At 50.2% G+C, this 21,182-nt stretch overlaps 1 protein-coding gene across 4 annotated transcripts in view; it reads right to left on the bottom strand.

Moving 5' to 3' along the window:
• Positions 1-19,282, bottom strand: part of GALNT15 (polypeptide N-acetylgalactosaminyltransferase 15) — a 48,675-nt gene extending 29,393 nt beyond the window's left edge. The window contains exon 1 of one of the 4 annotated variants that reach the window (XM_045903846.3): positions 18,067-19,282. In XM_045903846.3, coding sequence (XP_045759802.1) covers positions 18,067-18,593 — 527 coding nt within the window. In that variant the 5' untranslated portion in view covers positions 18,594-19,282. The remainder of the gene's footprint in view (positions 1-18,066) is intronic. The other 3 variants (XM_045903847.3, XM_064588276.1, XM_064588279.1) reach the window with 3 other exon arrangements.
• Between the last annotated feature and the right edge of the window lie 1,900 nt (positions 19,283-21,182).

Raw genomic sequence — 21,182 nt, 5'->3', positions numbered from 1 at the left:
GAGGTTTATTCTGCATCAGAATTGTCACCATCAGAGAAGTTATATACTAGAATTTTTAGGGAAAGTGATGCTCTTTCTAGTACTTTTCTTTTTTTACAATTTACAACTTTTATTTTGAAATAGTTAAAGACTTGCAAGAAGTTGCAAAAATAGTCCAGAGAGTTCCTGTGTTATCTTCATGCAGCTTTGCCCAGTGATGATATATTATATAACCATCCATCATGAGCAGAATCAGGAATTTGACATAGTTCCAATACTATTAGCTCAAATACAGACTTTACTGGAACTTCACCAGTTTTCACATCTCACACTAGTTTTTAAGAGAAATTCCTACAGATCTTAGAAAGAAGTCCCTAAATGGGTGACTGTCCTTAGAAGCATCCCTACAACAAATGAAATCATGAATTTTATGTGCACTTTTACAGGCTGCTCACATAACCCGTGCGAAGTGAAACCCCCTCCTGTAAGGTTTTCAGGAGATAACCAAGGCTGCAGGGCTCACTGCCTGCTCTGCTGAGGGATTTCACCCCTGCGGCCCCTCCCCGCACTCACCCTCCTCTCCCCGGAAGCCCTTGTGAAGCTTTGCTCCCCCACCTCGCCTGACTTGGAGAATTTCCACTCTGCACTCAGAATTTCTCTAGACCTGCTCACAAACAGGTTCAACATTTCCATCATGTCCTCTCTCTTTCCTTTGAAGTCGGGAGAGTAGGAAAATCCAGGGGTCAAGATTGGGGCCTCCAGTGGCTGTGAGAAGTAATCATGCCTCAGTGAATTCAGGGGGTACAAATCAAACTGAAAATATCCCTAGGGCAATGGCTTGGGGGCTGGCTGTTTTCCAACGCAGATAGGAGAGACATTTGGGGACAGGGAGGCCTGCAAATGGCATTCTCGTGGCTGCAGTTTTGTAGGGACTGAAGTCTGTCACCTGAGGGCAGAACACAGCCATGCCTTCCGGAGGGACGGGTCTTTTCCCTCCCCCAGTCCATAGAATTCGAGCACCGGAAACAGCGTGTGTGTGTGTGTGTGTGTGTGTGTGTGTGTGCGCGCGTCCTTGAAGAAAGGTGGTTAAAGAGCTTAGACTTCAGAATCATATTTAGATTTGAATCTTCACTCTGCTGCTTCCTAACCCCTTGGATAATATATTCAATATTTACAAGCCTTAGTTTTCTCATCTGAACACTGGATAATATTTACCCCCTGTTGTGAGAATCGAAGAATAATTACAGGCATGCCATAGACAGAGGCTCTTTTATAGCTATCTTGGAAAAAATGTAATTAGCACGTGTAGTGTATTTATGCTTCTCTTTGTAAAACATAACCATCCTTAACAACCACCCTACAGTATAGCCTGAGAGGCTGCCTGAACTACTTTTGGAAGTTGGGTTTTCCTCATCTGCACAATGGGAATGTCCGTGGCGCCCGTTTCAAAGGCTTTTGTAAGGAACAAGTGCCTGGCACGCAGTAGGGACTCCACCAGTGAAAGGGATTCTTACTGAAACTCCCGCTCTTTGGGACCACGGTCCTCACACATTCCTCAACGTCAGGAGACAGGAGAGCTTTCTGCTCTGCTCCATAACTGGTGACTCCAGGGCGACTGACTTCCTTTCTTTGGCTTCAGGGACCCTTAGAGCATCTAGCCTGATGATTCAGGCCATGGGTGCTGGGGCTCCGCCCCTTCCTCGTGGTGCAAATGACCCTGGGCAAGTTGCTTAGCTTCTTGGGGCCCTGGTTTCCTCCAGATGGTTATAACAGCACCCGCCTCACAGCGCTGCTGTGGAGATGAATGGCCTTCGTAAAGCACGAGGGACAGTGGATGGCACAGAGGAAGCGCTGGGTAAGAACTGGCTGCCATGGTTAGAAGATGTACCATTACTAACAAGATGATCCCCGAGGCTCTTCCAGCCTTGAAATTCTGTGTTCTTGACTCTTCGCGGCCCTCTTCAGGTAGGAGAGGGGAAAGCAAGAGGAAAAGCCAGGGGAGCAGGGATTCCGAAGAGAATTTTGTTAAGATTCTTCGCCCTCCAGCTGTCTTGCTCCAGCATTTTCTAGGTTTTGTGGGTAGATAGATCTGTGCTCTTGCTTCACAGTGAGAGAAGGTGGAAGAAGAGATGAACGGGGACGAGGAGCGTGACTGGGATAAACTTGATGAGGCTCCTAGGACTTTGAAAGGCCAAGTGGGTCTCTGAGAGCTGTTACAAGGCCAAGGAAGATGCCTCCCCACCCCGAGCTGTGAAGATGGGAGTCCTGGCAACAGCTCAGGTGCGACCGTCACCTGCTCTACAGAAGGGAGCTCACATGGTCTCCAAGCAAGCTCTGGGGCACCTCTTCAGGCAACCGCAGGACTGCTGGGAACCGTGGAAATAATCTGGAGTTTGAGGGGAGGACAGGCATGGGCTCTGAGTGAATCCTGTGGTTTGCCAGAAGGCCCGGCACTCTCGGCAAGGCTCTGGAGGGAGTGCAGCGCTAAATATTAGAAACAGAACTTTGGCAAGGCCTTGCGTCTCAGGGCATATTTGACGCTTTTCACAGGAACCAGGGATGGATTATTTTGTTTCTGGTGAATGGAGTGACCAGGCGGAGGGGCCTGTGGATGGTGTAGGCTGTGTTGCTTCCAGACACCAGTGGCAGGAAGCAGGACCAGCTATATGCGTGCCCTTCTGGGGGTGTCTGTGGTCATCATTCCAGGGATGGGCACCATCCACCTGTGGGCAGCACTGTCTTGTGGGGATGGGCAAATGGGGTGCGCCTTCTCCATGCCCACGGCCCAGGTAGTAACACGAGTGGAGGAGGGTGTGACACGCGATGCCCTGAGGGCAGGCGAACTGCAACCCCACTCACCTCGCTGAAAAACTCTGTCCATTCAGGGCATCTTGGAAAGAGCCTGTACGTCACGTGGACAGCGATCAAGCTTTGGCATTGAGTTCTAACCTTGAATCTGTCCTTATGTGGCCTGGGCAAGTGACATAAGCTCTCTGATAACCATCCTTCAACAATTTCCAGATCCACAGACCCAGTTATGTCTATAATAATCAATCCTTATTTTTTGCACTCCTTTTGATCGCAGTAAGTCTTTTTTGAGCATGTAATATGATTAACCTCAGTTTTCTCATCTGTAAAATGGGGGTGTTGGAAGGATCAAATGAGTTAATATATATGAAGTACTTATCCCAGTGCCATACTCATAGTAAGAGTTCAATACATGTTAGTTTTCGCAAGCCTCCCATGTGCCAGGATACCCTTCTAGGTATGTGTTTGTCTATAAAATGAGGATAACAAGTAAAGCTACTTTGGAGGGCTATGTAAAGATTATATAGGGGTGCTTGGGTGGCTCAGTCGATTGAGTGTCTGACTCTTGGTTTCAGCTCAGGTCATGATCTCATGGGTTGGGAATCAAGCCCTGCATCATGCTCAGCAGAGAGTCTGCTTGAAATTCTCTCCTGCTGCCCCTCTCCCCACTCACTCTCTCTGTCTCTCTCTGAAAAAAATGAAAACAAAAAAACTTAAAAAAAAAAGATTATATAAACAAAGAGATGCCTTACGTGCCTTGTCCATAGCAAGCTTTCAATAAATGGAAACTCTTGCTATTTCTCAGGTTAGTGTCGTGGGCTGGCTAGTTTCTGGTATTGCTTTTCATCATAGGAGAAGACTGGTCAGGTGTTCTAAAAATACTGATCCCTGATATGTGTGGGATTTTCCCACGTGCTCTGTCATTTAATCCTCATTCCCGCCCCAGGGGCTGCTGCACTGCCCAACTCCAGGGAGTGCCATGCTCACAGAACGCCACGTGACAGGGCCCCTTGGAGTTGTATGGCATGACGGTGTGGTCCACCATGGAAGATGGCAGGCAAAGAAAGCCATATGAGTGACTGGAACTCATACAGATCCCCTGCTGGACCCAACCTCTACAGAACACGGCCTAGCAGTGAGATGTTCTCAGTCGCCAGGCAGCCTTTGGGAACAAAGGCCTCCCGTCCCCTGTTGACCCAAGTGGTGTTGGTGGCTTCCATTTTTTTTTTTTTTAAGATTTTATTTATTTGAGAGAGAGAGAATGAGAGACAGCGAATACATGAGAGGGGGGAGGGTCAGAGGGAGAAGCAGGCTCCTCGCCGAGCAGGGAGCCCGATGAGGGACTCGATCCCGGGACTCCAGGATCATGACCTGAGCCAAAGGCAGTTGCTTAACCAACTGAGCCACCCAGGCGCCCCGTGGCTTCCATTTTGTTTTATTAAAATATAGGAGGAATTCTCCTCAGGAGAGTAAGGCTTGTGAGAGCAAGCATCCACTTGCCCCTTAACTGATATGAGTGGGTAAGGTTTGGGAGATCCTGAGGGAACAGTAAAAAATGGTCCAGATGGTGGGGTCCTGATCACCTGTGTTTGGGAACCCTAGTCCCCTGATGTCACCATGGGGACATCAGGTCCCTAAGGAGAGAGAGGGCACAAGGAGGAAGGTGGGGCCTGGGAAGAGGAAGGCAGGCGATACTACAAACCTACCATCTGCTTCATAATATACCTGTTCTTCCTGCCCACCTCCCACCCATTTCACAGAGGTCTGGAGGGTGGGGGGCGAGGGGTGTAGGTAGGCCCGACTAGGGAGAGAGCTTGAGCAGTGATTCAGAGAAGCTGCTGGAAGCCTCTAAAAAGCAAGCAAACAAACAAAACAAACTCTCTAAAATGCAGCCAACAAAGACTGCTTAAAAGTGGCCAACTCCTCCTTGCAATTGCTCCTTGGTTGGGTACGAGCGAGCACACACTCAGATGTCTGCAGAGACTGTCAGACAGCCAGGGGACGGTGACCTGGCCCGGGGTGGGGGTGGGGGCGCTGCCGGGAGCGAGAGACCACGTGGCCCCCCTCAGAGTAGCCAGTGTCACCAGGAGGAAATTCAACTCAGCATCGCCAGATCGTTCTGATTTTCAGAAAAAGCCATAAACCTGAACTGTTTATGGGGAATCTCTCAATTTCTTTTTAAGATTTTATTTATTTACTTGACAGAGAAAGAGACAGCGAGAGAGGGAACACAAGCAGGGGGAGTGGGAGAGGGAGAAGCAGGCTTCCCGCGGAGCAGGGAGCCCGATGCGGGACTCGATCCCAGGACCCCCGGGATCATGACCTGAGCTGAAGGCAGACGCTTAACGTCTGAGCCACCCAGGCGCCCCGGGAATCTCTCAATTTTTAAATATCGGTCACTCTTCCAATATTTAAAAAAAAAAAAAAAAAAAAAGCCTGTGGTCAGGGGCGCCTGGCTGGCTCACTCAGTAGACCATGTGACTCTTGATCTCAGGGTTGTGGATCCAAGCCCCATGTTGGGTGTAGAGATTACTTAAATATAAAATCTTTTTAAAAAACAACTGCAGCCAAACAGCATGTCTGGGACAGGATACAACCCGTGGGCTGTCATTTTGTGACATCTGAGTTACCCCTAACTTCGGGGACTCCTGCTCCTTCATCCCAGGCAACACTTTGCCTTCTGTGCTTCTTTTCCCTCTGAGACCTTCCTGCTTGGAGCCCGACCCAGGATACCAGTCCGGGGGGAAGAGTGTGAGACCAGGGGTCAGAGGCCATGCGCCACGTGCGCTGGAAGAAGACAGATGCCATGCTCAGACCTCTGAATCCCCTGTGAGCAAAGGGCAATAAGGGACTTTGAGCAGGTCTGTCACCCCCCTGGGCCCTCGTTTCCACATGAAGGAAGGATTCACTCACTATACAACGTCTAGACCTTTCCAGCTTCGCTGTCTGCAATCTGTTCTCAGCACGGGGGATTGGGGAAATTAGGGTGGGCCATGTGATGTTGTAGTGTCTTATTAATATTCACTGTAGTCACCACTTAATGAGGGTTCCTACACATCAGGTGCTGTGCTAAATCATGCATTATCACATTTGACCCTCCCAACTGCCCTTTGAAGTAGGTATTTTCGCGTGTGCAGAGATGGTCACCACAATTCTGTCCACCCTCATATGCATGCTCCTTTGCAACATGACTTTGCCACTTTTCTCATGAAGAGGTGCAACCTATTTCTCCACCTCCACCCCCCCAGCCCCCAAATCTGGCTGGTCTTGTGACCTTTTCTGACGGATAGAATGTACTGGAAGTGATATTCTGGGACTCCCAAGTTGAGGTTCCAAGGGGCCTTGCAGCTTCCCCTTACTGCCATCAAATGCAATGTTAAGGAAAGGTATCTTACTCTAACAGAGGGTGAGAGGCCACTTGGCGAAAAGCTGAGGTGCCCCAGCAGAGGACCAGCATACGCGCCAGATATGTGAGTGAGGCCATCTTGGATCACTCAATCCCACTTAGCCTCCAGATGACAGCAACCCCAGGAGGGACCCCAGGTCGCTAGGGTGGCAGGTGAGGGTGGCAGAAGAAATGCCCAGCTGAGTCCAGTCCTAATTATAGAATCATGGATAAATGGTTATTGTTTTAAGCCACTAATATTTTGAAATAAGTTTATTGAGATATAATTCATATATCATAAAATCCACCCTTAGAAAATTGTACAATTTAGTGGTCGCTAGTATATTCACAAGCTTGTACATCCATTACCAGTATCTAATTTCAGAATATTTTCATCACCCCCAAAAGAAACCCATTACCCATTAAGAGTTACTCCCCACCCTCTGGCAACCACCCTAGCCCCAAGCAAACACTAATCTACTTGCTGTTTCTAGAGACTACTCTGGACACTTTATACATATTAATGGAATCACACAATACGTGGCCTTTTGTGACTGGCTTCTTCCACCTAGCAGAATGTTCTCAAGGTTCATCATGTTGTAGCGAGCATCAGTATTTCTTTTTTTTTTTTTTTTTAAGATTTTATTTACTTGAGAAAGAGAATGAGAGAGAGAGAGCACAGAGGGGGGGAGGGTCAGAGGGAGAAGCAGACTCCTTGCTGAGTAGGGAGCCCGATGCAGGACTAGATCCCGGGACTCCAGGATCATGACCTGAGCCAAAGGCAGTCACTTAACCTACTGAACCACCCAGGCGCCCCAGTATTTCACTCCTTTTTACTGCTAACTAGTATTCCATTGTTTGAATATACCAGTTTGTTTATCTAATCATCAGTTGATGGACAGTTAAGTGTTTCCATGCTGGGCTGTTTTGAGTAATGCTGCTATGAACATTCATGTACAAGTTTTTATGAGTTTGTGAAACAAGTTTTTAGGAACATACGAAATATGTTTTCAATTCTCATGTGTCTATAGCTAGGCCAGGCATCCCTGAGTTATGTGGTAACTGTTTAACATTTTGAGCAGCTGCCAAACTGTTTTCCAAAGCAGCTGTATCATGTTACAATCCCACCAGCAACGTGTGAGGGTTTCAACTTCTTCACATGCTTGTCAGCACCTATGATGGTCTGCCTTTTTTATTTTAGCCATTCTAGTGGGTGGTGAAAGGCTATCTCATTGTGATTTTAATTTGTGTTTTTCCCTACTGACTAATGGTTTGAACACCTTTTCATGAGCTTTTTGGCCATTTCTACGTATTCCTTGGAGAAATGTCTACTCAAATCTTTGCCTATTTTTAAACTGGGTGTCTTTTTGTTGGGTTGGGTTGGAAGGGTTCTTTATGTATTATGATACAAACCCCTTATTAGATTTGCAAATATTTTCTCCCATTCTTGGGTTGTCTTTCACTTTCTTGAAGCACAAAAAGTTTTGATTTTCATGAAGTTCAATTTATCTGTTTTTTTTTTATTTATTTATTTGAGAGAGAGAGAATGAGAGAGAGCGAGTACATGAGACGGGGGAGGGTCAGAGGGAGAAGCAGACTCCCCGCTGAGCAGGGAGCCCGATGCGGGACTCGATCCCGGGACTCCAGGATCATGAGCTGAGCCGAAGGCAGTCGCTTAACCAACTGAGCCACCCAGGCACCCTATCTGTTTTTTAAGCCATTAAATTTTGAGGTGATGTGTATGCAGCACTAGATACTGGATACACATTCCCATTTCAGAGATGAAGAAACTAGAGCCCAGGGAGCTCAAGTGACTTGCTTTAAGTTACACAGCAGATAGCTGATTGGTCAGTCTGATGTTAAACCTAATGCTCTTAACCAGTATAGATACTGCCATCTTGGACTAAAGTGTTAACAGAATGTTCTGGATTCAGGGTCATGAGGCTTGGGTCCCGGGATCCAAATCAAAGTGACAATGATGGAGGGTTATTTGAAGATTATGCAATCCATTGATTCCTTCAGCTGCTCTGGACTGTCTACACTGATTCATTAAGGTCCTCAGAAAGCTCTGTCTTGGCTACCTTAGAAATTTGTTTTTGTGGAGTCATGCTTGGCCTCGTGCTCTCAGCTTTCATCACAGAGGGAACCTGTTGAGGGTGTTGTGTCTGTCCTCTATCACTGACTATCACCTCTACACAGCTTCGGAGGGAAATTCCCGTCAGATATAAATGCTAGGAAAAGGCACTTTTCTTCCTCTGAGGACTTGGTATGTTTTCCCCTCATGAGCAATAAGGATCGTGATACCTATGGGTGTTTCCTTTTTCAGTTTGGCTGCCAGGAAGCTCAGAGTAAGGAACTAGGATATTTAGTCATTGAGAGGGTTCTGTGGATTGCCTACTTTCATTCTAATTTTCTCTTTGGCCTTGACTTTCCCTCTTTCCATCCAGTTATTTAACAGGTATTTCCTGACAACCGAAGTCTGTGAGGACTGAAAGATGAATTAAATAGGTAAGATCCTTGCCAATCTGTGGTGCCCCGCCCATATCCCCTTGGGCCGTACCCCTACAATACACCACAGCCTGCCTTCCAACTGCCTGAGGGATTTCTCTGCCTGCTGGAGATGCCCTCCCGCGGCTGACCTGAAGAGCTGCCCTCCCCTGAGAGTTGCCCTCAGCCAGTGACTAAAAGGAGCTGATGTATTCATACCCAGCAACCCTGACCCTAAGGAGGTCAAACACATGGAGACGCGTGTTCCATAGCACCTCCCAGATTCCCCAGCAGGCTGAGCCCTAGCTGCCCACAGAGGTAACTGCCTTGAAAACACACCTTTCATCGGCCTTCTATTTTCTGCTCCACATTCCCAGTCCCTTACCAGGGCTCCCTGGCATCGTCTGCAAAACGAATTTTCATCTCAGGGTCTGCTTTGGAGGAACCCAAACTAAGACAGTCTCTGATGTCACAGAGTTTATATCCTATGAAGCTGATAACCAAGTGATTATTTAACAGCCGCAGCTCCAAGGAGACACTCAGGGAGTGGGGCAGGGATATGAAAGCTAGGACCTGAAGGGTGGGCAGCATGCAGTTGAAGAAAGGGGCGTGGGTGGGGAACAGTGTTCCCGGCAGATGTCACAGCCTCTGCTAAGGCCTGCAGGTGAAAAGGAGCTTGGGCATACCAGGAACTGAAGGGAAGGTATTCCAAATTTATTTCCCCTTATCTTGATTAGCATTATATTAATAGCAATTTTCTATTTTATGCCATATTTTTCAATCGTCTGAGGGAATAAGGTAGGTAGGTAAAAAACAAGTGAGCAAAAGGGCCCTGGGCAAGTCACCCTCCTCTCCACGTTTCCGATTCTTTCTGTCAAGTGGGGGTGCACGTTCTTCCTGTTCTATTTGTGCCACAGCTTCGCTGGGGGAACCGGTGAGGCAGTGCCTAGAAACCGCTTTCGGACATTGCAAAGTGGTCCCCAAATGGGACAGGCAGTTGTGAAGAGGATCCATGAAGAAATGCATGTTCTTCTTATTTCCTAATGGGGTTACTTTCTTTGTCCTTCAACCACATAGCTGGTGGATATTTTACTCTCTCGCGTTAGTATACGTCCACAAGCTCACCCTGACCTCATTTGTTCATTTTTCTGAGTGGCTGCAGCAGGGAAGGAAAAAACCAAGGGCTTTGGAATCAAATCAACTTGGCTCTGGCTCCTGGCTCCATTTACATCCCCTAATTAGCCAACATGGGGAGGCTGATACGTTTCTATAGCCCAGGGGTGCTGCTTGGATTAAAGGGCTCCTCCTGGCCCAAGAGGGCTGCTGAATGAATGTTAGCTTCAGATCTTCACACTCTGAGATCAGAGGAGTCTGGGGTCTGTGTTTACACACAGATGCACGCCCTCTCTGCATGCAGCTCCAGGGTCCCCTATGAACTCAGAAAATGCATTTGGGCAATGATTCTGAAAAGGATGAGTCATCGCTTTGCGCCAGATGGCCTGGCTGGGCCACAAACACCGCCCCCCACCCTTTCTGTGCCTGGCCAGAGTAGAAAGGTGTCTGCTGGGTTTTCTGTTTTGGGGTTACTGACCTCCAGCTTCCACCAAATCAGCAGAGGTCCCCCACTCAGATGAGTTTCCATATCGCTGCCTGGAGCCCACTGATGCAACAACCTGGGTGCTTATCTGCGTCCCTCAGTGCTCCCCAAGCTCCTTGGGTTTAGGGCTGGGTCTTGCTCACCTTTTCACCTTTCATAGTTGCTAAATAAATATTTGTCCAATGAATGAAGGTAGGCACTGTTCTTGCTCGCAAAGAGCATATAGACTGGTGGTCTATGCAAATGGGAAGGTAATGCCAGAGAGTCAGCATCCCACATTCTGTGAAAATCCCAGTGTTCAGTCCGTTTTGTAATCACTGGAGCTCATCCTGGGAATACCAATTTCCAGAAGGGCTGGGACACAGCTGGGGATGATCCTTTGAGGGATGGACAACTTCCTACAAATGAGAGAGGAGTATGGGACAAGCTGGAGCCTAGAGTTGAGGCTAGTGCTGCCCACCTGTCATTCCCCAGAGTTGGAGAGAAGTCACACAAGGGTCACACAGTCCCCTTCTCTTTATGGGGTCCTCAGAAGCCTCACAGTCTCCTTCTCAGGGGCTCCAGGCATTATTGGCTTTGCTCTGATTCTGGCTCCCTGGCCCTGGACTAAAGATGGGCACTGACAAGGAGTCCCTGGTCTGCACACTGACCAGGGCCTATGAGGCATCCTGGGGCAAGAGTCCCCCTAACGGGCATAGCCTCCCCCAAATCGTAGCCAGGTGAACCTTCCAGCTCCTCTATCTCAAGGAGTTTGATATTCGGACCTACAGAGAGGATCAGCAGTTGGTAGCAGGTCATAGAACAGGCAGTAAGCCGAAGACGAGGCAGCAAAAGCCAAGCGGTTGCCCAGGGCCTCTCAGATGTTAACGCCCACCTGTCATGCCCCCACCCCACCCCAATCTCCGTCCATAAATGCAGATTTGGATCCCAGAGGCTGCACTTCAGGTGATCCTGATGCTGCTGGCCTCTGGACCAGAGCTTGAGCAAAGGACAGTGGTTGTTAGTGGCAAGACATTAGCTGGTAAGTGGCCAGGAGGGCAACATGAGCAGGCTCCGGGGACACTGGCTGCTGGAGGACATCAGGAAGGCCCAGCCCTAGAGGGGCTATGGCTTGTGAGTCTCTTTCCTGTCCTCCTCCTGCACCCCCAGCCCTCCTCCTTGGGCAGTCCCAGCTCCTCACTCCCTGTGCAGACTACAGGAAGCCCTCCAGTGTCTCTGCTCCTTCTCACCTCAAAGGGTGGCGGCAACTGGAATCACTTAGGAGAGTCCCAGCGAACTGTATTTAATTGGTTGTTCTGGGGTGGAGCCTGGGTGTGATGACCTGTAAAACTCTCCAGTTGATACTAATGTGCAGGCAAGGCTATGAACCACTGGCCTCATCAGAGTTTCTGAAACTCTGACATGAATATAAATCAGCTAGGGATCTTGTCAACAAAAGAGATTTTCATCTAGTAGGTCTGAGTGGGGCCTGAAATTCTGCATTTTTGATCCTGAGGACCACACTTTCAGGGGAAAAAGCAGTTTTCCTAAGAATTAAAAAAGGTAAGACGGGAGTTAACCACCTCTGATCTAATCCCCCAGCCTAACCCGAAGCACAAAGCAAGACTCTGCTGCATTGACTCCCATGAGCACATTTGATCTCAGACAGTTAGACTCAGCCTGTCTATACCACAAGCCCACTGAAGGGTGATGGATCCAGAATGGAGATCCAGGGTTGGGGGGGCCCGCTCCCAGCCGTGGCTGCCCCGGGCTTGAGGGCCGAAGGCTTGGTGCGTGTGTATTCGGTCTGTGACTCGGCTGGCCAGGGCCCAGACCCAGCACTCCTACTGTCCACACGGGGTTGTCTTCCCTCCCTTGCAGGTTGGGAGGGTGGGTAAGCTGAGCTCCAGCCCCGGGTGACGGCCCCAGCCTGCTCCTTCTGCTCTCCCCTCACTGACCCCGCCCCCGAGCAGCATGACCCTCTCCTGGACAACAAAGCTGCTGCCAAAGCGGCCTCTGGGCAGGACGGAGGGAACAAAGGAGAGGATACTCCTTCCTGCGTCTCCCCACTGGCGGTGGACCTGGTGCCTCGAAGCCCTGGTCCTCGGCCCTGGCTGCCCATCGGAACTACCTGGGGAGGCCCAGGCCTCTCCCCAGACTAACTAAGTAAGAAACCCTCGGAGAGCGACCCGGCATGAGTAGTTTTTACCACTTACCAGGTAATTCTACTGCGCCACCAAGTCAGTGATGATTTAGCAGCCCATGGGGTAGAAAATAACTCTTTGATCAGAGATAGGACAGTGACGTGATGTCCACAGCTGCCTGCTCAGACTTTTCTCCATCTCTCATTTCACTCCTAGGCCCTACACCTAAGAATATGACAAGGACACCTTCTGTTTGGACTAGACTACTGAGGGGGGAGGTCATCACACATTTTATCTCATTTAATCTACAACCCCATGAGAGGGTGTTATTTTAGCTACATTTTAGAGGAAACTGAGGCTGGAGAGGTTGAGTGATCACACGGGGTCCCACGGGAGAAGCTGGGGCCAGGATTCAGCCCCAGGTCCCCTGTTCTTTGGGCGTATGAGTTGGTCACAGTTGTAGGGATATAAACCAGGGAGACACGGGCCAAAATAGGAACGCAAGTTCTAAATTGATGCAAGTAGGTAGCACCCAGCCAGGTACGGCTGAGCTGCCATTTGTATTTAAGTACAAAACTCTGGGTCGTGAAGGGGACTGTGTTCTTCTCTGCCTCTCTTTTCTATTTTCCAATTCCAGTACTACCTCCTCCATGGAAGCTTCCAGAGCTCTACTCCCTCTCCACTCCCTGTCCACGTCAGTGGTTCTCCAAACTAAGATCAGCTTTTAAAAACTCAGATCACCGCACTCCAACTCAGAACTATATGGAGAGTCTCCAGCAAAGGGGACTGAAAATCTACATTTTTAACAAGCAAGATGGGGGAATCTGATGAGTATATACTTTGGTGAACCAGCGATGTAGCCCCTTTCTGCTGAAAAATGTGGTCTATGGACCAGAAGAACCAGTACCAGCAGGGAGCTTGATGGAAGTGTCAAATCTCGGGCCAAACCCCTGACCTACTACATTAGACTGTGCATTTTAACAAGATGCCTGGGGGGAGGGGTTACATACACTTGAAAGTCTGTGAAGTGCGGCTCTGTCTAACCTGTTAGGTATACAGAGTGTCTTCGGATCAGCAGCTTAAGCATCACCCAGGAAACCTGTAGAAAACAAATTCTTGGGCCCCACCCTTGACCTAGTGAATCAGACAATGTAGGAGGAGAGGCCGGGAATCTGCATTTTAGCAAAGCCTCTAGGTGATCCCATGTGAACTCAAGTTTGAGGGCCACTGCCTGGACCAGGAGATTACGAAGCACTTTCTCAGTTGGGAGCCTCTTTGATCCTGGCAGTCGGTTGCCCCACGCCAGATGCCAGCATGATCAAAGGAGAGCTGGGCCTGGCAGAGGCTCAAAAGCTGTCATGCCACACGAGGCTGAATGGGCAAGGCCTCTTCCTCCCGACCCCCTCTTTGATAGCAGCTTTGAAGGACTGAGTCAACCCTAGTCTTCAGTCTGGGGCTCTTTATTTCTCTTTATTTCATCTATGTAATCATTCACTTCTAGTCCTGCCCCTGGCCTCAGGACCCTGCCCTCCCCACATCGCGGCCAGTCCACGGAGCTTCATCTGTTCTTATAAAGAACACACTGGTCAGTGTGCACGGGGCTCACATTTCCCCAGTGATGTCATGCTACGGACCTCTTTTCTGCATCTTACTTGCTTCGCTCGGCATGGTGCTCGAAGGTCTCCCCCCATCGGTATTGTGCACTGAGTCTGTGACGTCTGCCTCCTGCAGAGTGCCTCTGGGCTGCATCCAGCTCCCCCAGCGCCCCCTGATCACATGCCCAGGTGGCTTCCAACTCCTCAGTGCCACCAAGGACGCCGTGACAGACATCCTCCTCCCTCCTCCGTGTCTCCCTGTGGACCCGTGTGAGTTCTCCCTAATTTATAGGTGGAGAAACTTGAAAGGCTTCCAGCCCAAGTGACTTGCCCAGGAAGTACAACGTGGCAGTTACGAACATGACTTTGGTGCCAGACACACCTGGTCAGATAACCTGGCTTCAGTCCCTTTGCTTTTCTGTGCCTCAGTTTTCACATCCGTAAAATGGGAATGATACTAGTATCTAGCTTATGGGTTCGTTATGAAGATTAAGTGAATGAAAACCACTTAGCAGGGTCCCTAGCACATAGGAAGTGTTCAGATAAATGTTCCCTGTAATTTTGCCTTTCTTCCCAGAGCCTCCAGAGCCAAGTCAAGTTACTTGACTTCTCTGTGCCTTGTTTCCATACCTATAAAATCAGCCTGATGGTAAATCCTCTCACTCATCGGACAGAGTTGTAAGGACTGGTATATGAACAGCTCTTAGCCTAAAATCAGGCACGATGGCAGGAGTCACGTAAATGTTAGTTTCAATTGTTATTTTGACCCAAAAGGAAAGCAAACAATAGCAACAATCATAATATCAAAATGTATCAAGGCCGAGTGTTAGAGCTGGAGGGTGGGTTGGAGAACATCTGCCCCAAGCTCACTATGTGCTGAATGGAAAAAGTCTTTTGACTTTTTACACTGATTTTTTCTTTCCTGTCTCAGTCTTGCGTTATTACTGACTTCCTTGCATGCCCCTTTTCAACATGACCTTCAGCAGTGACCTTAGAGGTCCTCAGAAAAAGCCTGAGGCTTTTTGGGGGGAATGAGCAAAGGCCAGGACTGGTTTGGAGATTTTGGTGTGTGAATTGGGGCTGGCAGGACTTGTCTGGGTTAGGACAGGCTTGCAAGAAGCCCTAGGATGGGTGGTGCTCGGCACACCACAGCCGAAGGCAGAGGCACTGGGATTTCCAGAGTTCTCCTAGCCCGGGTGGGAAAGCAGTGCAGGACTCGCACGGAGTAGGCGCTTACTACACGGCTGTTCTTTTATGAGCTGTATCGGGGCCTGGTTTTGTAGTGGAAAGAGGAGGAGAGGCCCGTCACCCTGGAGGGAGTGTGGGGGCTTGTTGCCTCACTTTGCAGAGAATCCCTTGTGTGTCGTGAGAGGGGCTGGAAGGGCAGCACCTGAGCTGCAGAGGGGAAAGCAGACGCTGGGGGCCGACGCCCGGCCGCACAGGCTGCATGGGGGGGCTGGGCCAGCAGAGGGCGCCACACACCTCCACACGGAGCTGGTGGCGGGCCTGGGAGAACTGGGGCAGGCTGGGCGCGAGTTTGCCTGGGACTGCGGGGTTTCCCAGCCCGGAAAGTCCCAGACAACCTAAGACCAGTTGGTTATGCTGGCTTGAAGAGGCGCCCACTGAAGCGGCGCACACGCGCGCGTCAGTGAACATCGCGCACGTGACACAAACTGCACCTGCACTCCCACCACACGTGCACAACACACACCCATGCACTCCACACCCCAAGCATAGCACACGCCACACACTCGCACACACACGTGCAACTCGCCCCACACACTTACAACATGCATGCAACACACTCAACGCACACAGGCAATACACGCCAAATACACGTGCATACATGTACCCACAAACATGCAAAATAAGCGGCACCTCACAATACACACACGTACACCACACCACATGCAGCGCATATACAATACGCATCTACACCACCTACAGGGGCACAACGCACGTGCCGCAAAATTCACCCACACTTGCACCCACACGCACCCAAGACACTCCCGCACTCCACACCGCGTGAATAGTACACACAGCCCACATACACAGGTACAACTCAGATAATACGTGTGTGCCACACGTGTGCAACTCACGCAACCCACACACTCACACAAGCACACCATGCACACGTAACACAGGCACAACACAGTATACGTGCACACCTATACCACAAAACATACGAAACAAAAACCCAGCCACAACACACACATGCACAATGCACGTCGCATTATGTGCAAAACATACATAATCACACACGTACCACATATGCCACTTTGTACATCAACATGCACACACATAAGAACATGAACACATGCATGTGTGACTACACACCACACAAGTCACACCTGTGCACAGCGCACAACACACGCAGTCACTTGGCCCACGGGCACCGCATAATGCACGACAGACGCGTAATACGCACAACACACATGCAAGCTGTTTACTACACACACAACACACACGTGCGCAAACACACATATACAATGCACCCACAGATATGCGTATGCACAGCACATTTGCATAATGCACGCGCACGTGCACACACACACACACACACACACACCTATGGGTAGCCAGAGACCCTCTTGTCTGAGGCAATGTTTCTTATTGGCAAAATGAAGACATTCCTTCTTGTTCTAGGCCAAAGAAAAACCGTATCCAGAGCATTTGAAAACAATATATTCATTCATTCAGCCCTCATTTCTTTACTGTCTGCATGGCAGGGACCTGAGCACTGAACAAACATCAGTGACCATTTAGCTTTGGTTGTAGTGAGTGTTATGAATTCAAACTTCTGAGAGCACAAAACTGCACCGGGGTGGGCCTGGCTGGGTCTGGAAGTTTCCTGAAAAGAGCTTCTTAAGCCAAGACCTGAAGCTGGAGCGGCAGGGTTGGGATGGGTAAGATGAGTGAGGCACCCACACGCGCAATGTAAGGAGCCACTCTCCCACGCACTGACCTGCATTTGCACGGCCCCGAGGGTGAGCGCCAGGCAGTCAGGCTGAAGGAACATCCCCCCTCCCTGGCCTCCGCCCAGGGCTCAGAGGAGTACATTGTCTCGCTCTTGATTGCAGCTCTACATGGACTTGCTCACCCACAGGGTCAGAGCATGTGTTTGCTTGTTGGGAAACTCTCTGGGCTCTAGGAGCAGCAGTGGCTTATAGGAAGGGACTTCCCCGAACTAACCAGCCACTTTGGCCCTGGCTGCTGGACCAGAGCCCTCCTCTGCAGCTGGCCATGGTCATGGTCGGGGAGGACAGGGGATGTACAAGGCGAGCTCAGCCTCTCCCTGGGTCCAGCCTGCATATTGTCACACTGCCCAGCTTGCCTCCTGGCCGTGGGGCCACCCTGCCAGGCTCAGCTGCATCAGCACAGCATTCTGGCCCCTGGGCACTGGGACTGTGCCCTGAGTCTAGTAGACTAAGGAGGGCAGCGTGGGGTGGCTGTCCAGGGAGACTGGAGCTTCTTGGATTCCAATCCCTGCTTTGGTACCTGCCAGCTGTGTGACCGTGGACAAGTTACTTGACTTCTCTGTGCCTTGTTTCCATACCTATAAAATCAGCCTGATGGTAAATCCTCTCACTCATCGGACAGAGTTGTAAGGACTGGTATATGAACAGCTCTTAGCCTAAAATCAGGCACGATGGCAGGAGTCACGTAAATGTTAGTTTCAATTGTTATTTTGACCCAAAAGGAAAGCAAACAATAGCAACAATCATAATATCAAAATGTATCAAGGCCGAGTGTTAGAGCTGGAGGGTGGGTTGGAGAACATCTGCCCCAAGCTCACTATGTGTTGAATGGAAAAAGCTGTTTGACCTGATAATCCCGAGACAGAAGGACTAGAACCGGGGTGGGGAAGAGAAGAGCAAGTAAGAGCTCCTCCTTTTCGCACGTGGAGCGCTGGTTAAATCACCGGACCCACCCAGAGTTTCTCACTCAGTGGGTCTGGGATGTGGTCTGAGACTCCAGGGACCATCTTGGGAATTGCTGCCCTTAGGACAGTGGAGGCAGAGTGGAGAAAGTTGGCATCCCTGAGTCTGCCGCTAACGTCTCAGAAACAGGGGAAGCCAGGGCCTTACTTACAGTGGATGCCGTACCTCGGGCAGCGCCCTCTGCAGGGGGATGCGGGCACTGAACGCCTCCTCCAGGCTGAGTGGGGCCAGCTCATCTTCGGATACCGCCCCATCTTCCTCCTCCGCCGCCCAGTCCCTCTCTGGGGCCTCTTCATCCTGCCTTCTGCTCGGCTGTTTGATGAGCCGGTAGCTGCCACCTCTCCTGCCCTGGGTCTTGTTCCTTCTGGCCCTGGGTGAGGCCACGGCCACCAGGAGCTGATCCTCCCGCAGCGAGATAAAGGGGGGCAGACCCTCCAGGGGGCCGTACTCTTGGCCCTCATCCTCTGCCTCCAGCACCCATTCCTGGGATTCCCCGAAGTGCAGGCGGTACCCAGCATCAGGGCTGCGCGGGGCGGCCTGGGCTGTGCGGGCAGGGTGTGGGGCGCGCGGGGGAGGGCGCAGCATGGCCACCATCAGCAGGGCGCATCCCAGCATCAGTAAGAGCAGCAGGAGTTGCAGTCCGCATGGTCCATGCCGGCATCGCTTCCTTAGCAGCATGTTGCTGGAACTTGCCAAATGCAACAGGTCATATTCAAGTCCGCTCCCTCCTCCAGCTCCAGGTTCCTTCCGGCGGCGTGCAGGAGAACCTGGCTTCTAGTTCCACCTGGAAGTTTTTTGCTGGTCACTTAACCTGCTCCTTTTTTCCCATCTGACATTAGCCAACAGCATGTGTGAGACTGACTTGCACTTATAATCAGAAAGCCACGGGACCCAGGTCCCACCCTGGCTCCTCTCTGAGGGGATTTCTGTAATTGCCTTCTGAAAGCCCATTCGCGGGGTCTGCAAATGGAATCGTTTTGCCCCCTTTACCCCCTTTATCTCCTTGGGGAAAAAATTATTCCATTCTGCTCAGGTGTTTGGTCTCACGTGTTTCGTCTCCCCCCTCCCCCGCCCCTTGCATGAATGGTCAGGTTGCTATGCGATGTCTTTGGGGGGAGCTGGTGGGTCCTCAGTCCAGCGGAGCTGACAGTCGTCCTCCTTTGGATGCTTCAAGTCAGGTCAGATCAACAGATGTGAAGCCGGCAGGCAGCGCCTGATTTCCTTTCACACATAGCTCCGTGCTCAGCTGAGAGCCCTCTGCCAGACACATCGGGAGCCAAGCATGCGCCTCGCTCCTGGTCCTAATGCCCTCACTGTTCCAAGGCTTTGCACAATCCCACAGAGCACAACTCCGGGGCAAAATAAACACCGGCACTGCCAGGACCAAACCCAAACAGGAACATCCCAGAAGTTCAGATTTGAATCTCACTAATAGAAGACTTCTTTCCCCACCCACGGGGGCAGGAAAGAGTATTCCCTCCTGATTTCAGAAAGGCTGTACCTGCGGGCATTGATGCAAACAGCTAGCTATCTATTGCACCCTGAGCCTCCCACAAGTGATCTGGAAAGTTAGGCTGGACTCTCCCTCCTTCTTGAGGACCACTGTCCTCATCCTTCTGAGAATGAGGAAAGCTGGGGGGAGATGCTCCCTGAAGTCCCTCCTGCCCACAAAAGCATCTGAATGCCTCGTATACACGGCCACTAAGGGGGGGAAATCAGGAGAAGAGTGGCATGTTCTTCAGTTGTAAAACCTCCTTCATTCAACCAACAAATATTAATGAGCATCTACTATGTGCCAAAACCATTCCGGGACTGGGAGTCCAGCAACGAATAAAACAATGTGGGGATGAGCATCTGGGGCAGAGGGGATAGCAAATGCAAATGTTCTACAGCGAGCATGTGCCGGGCCTTTCCGGGAGCAGCAGAGAATCCAGTGTGGTAGGAACAGAGTGAGGAGGGCAGAGTGTGATGAAAAACAGGACGAAAGGGGTAAAGGGGGTAAGAAGTGAGGGGGGATCATGGAGGACTTTGGAGGGCATTGTAGGGCTTTTCCTCTTTGTTCTAAGTGAGATGGGAGCCCTCGGAGGGTTTTGAGCAGAGGACAGACACAACTGACTTAGATTTGAATGGGATCATTCTGGCTGCTATGTTGGGATCTGCCTGGGGGAGCAAAGGGCAGAAGCAGGGAGACCAACTCAGGTGCTGTTGCAGAGAGAAATGATGAAGGCATGGACCAAAGTGGAGGTGGCGAGGAGCAGTCAGCTTCTGGGCATATTTTAAGGAAGATCCTATAGAACCGGCTGGTGAATTGATATCCAGTGTAAAGAGAAAGAAAATAGTCCAGGATAATTTCAAGTTTTTGGTCTGGTAGTTGGAAGAACAGAGTTGCCATCAGCCAAGATGGAGAGGGTGGGAGTTGGTAGAAGGAGATATATGACAGCGGCTGGTTGGGCCATGTGAAGTTTGAGATGTCAAGGGGAGATGAAGGGTGGGCAGGGGGATACGTAATAGCTGGAAGTTGGGGGAGAGGTCTGGCCTGCAGATGGTAAAGCAGCGCAGGGATGGTGCCTGAAGCCATGAGATCCAAGGGAGTGTTGTAGATGGGAGAGAGGAGGGAATCCGGCATGCTAAGAGTTCCTGGGCTCCCGGCTGGATTAGCTGATTAAGGGTGACTAACCATGACTGTGAGGTACATTTCTTCTGCTGACTGCAGAACTGCCAGTCTGCCCAGTAACCAGGAGTGTGGGGTGGGGGTGGGGCTGTCATTGGGGAATTCCTGAAATGAATTGCTCATTTTTCTATTTTGATTTTGATCTTAGAATGTGAACTTAAACATCTCACGGAAAAAAAATGTTTTTCCTTTTGATTCAGTTGCTTCTTCCAGAGCTCCAGCTCAGTGTGTGTGTGTGTGTGTGTGTGTGTGTGTGTGTGTGTTTTCTCTAAAGACATTCAGAGTCAGAGGTGACATAGTGGGTTATATGTGATTGTTCTTAATAGCCTAGCATAGTGTCCCGATGGACAGCAGTTAGGATTGCTGGATTAGACCATATTTTCCAAATCCCACATCAGGGTGTAGTGGGGTGGGAGTTATATGGCTTTCAGGTCCAAGAGGCAGGCACTCTGGGAGATGTCATTTCGAATTTCTGGGACATTTTGAGGTTAACAAGGATGATTCCAGAAGACTTTCAGAGAACAAGGAATGTGCAGTCTCCAGCTCCAGGTCAGAACACCCTCCCCGACCCTCTCCAGCAACACTGGTTTCAAACT

The sequence above is a fragment of the Mirounga angustirostris genome, unplaced genomic scaffold (genome assembly GCF_029215605.1).
Source record: "Mirounga angustirostris isolate CCGP_5_RB_7025 unplaced genomic scaffold, mMirAng1.0.hap1 SCAF_1, whole genome shotgun sequence".
NCBI lineage: Eukaryota > Metazoa > Chordata > Mammalia > Carnivora > Phocidae > Mirounga > Mirounga angustirostris.
Note: the sequence above shows the minus strand (reverse complement) of the source record. Positions and strands in the feature narration are given on the sequence as shown.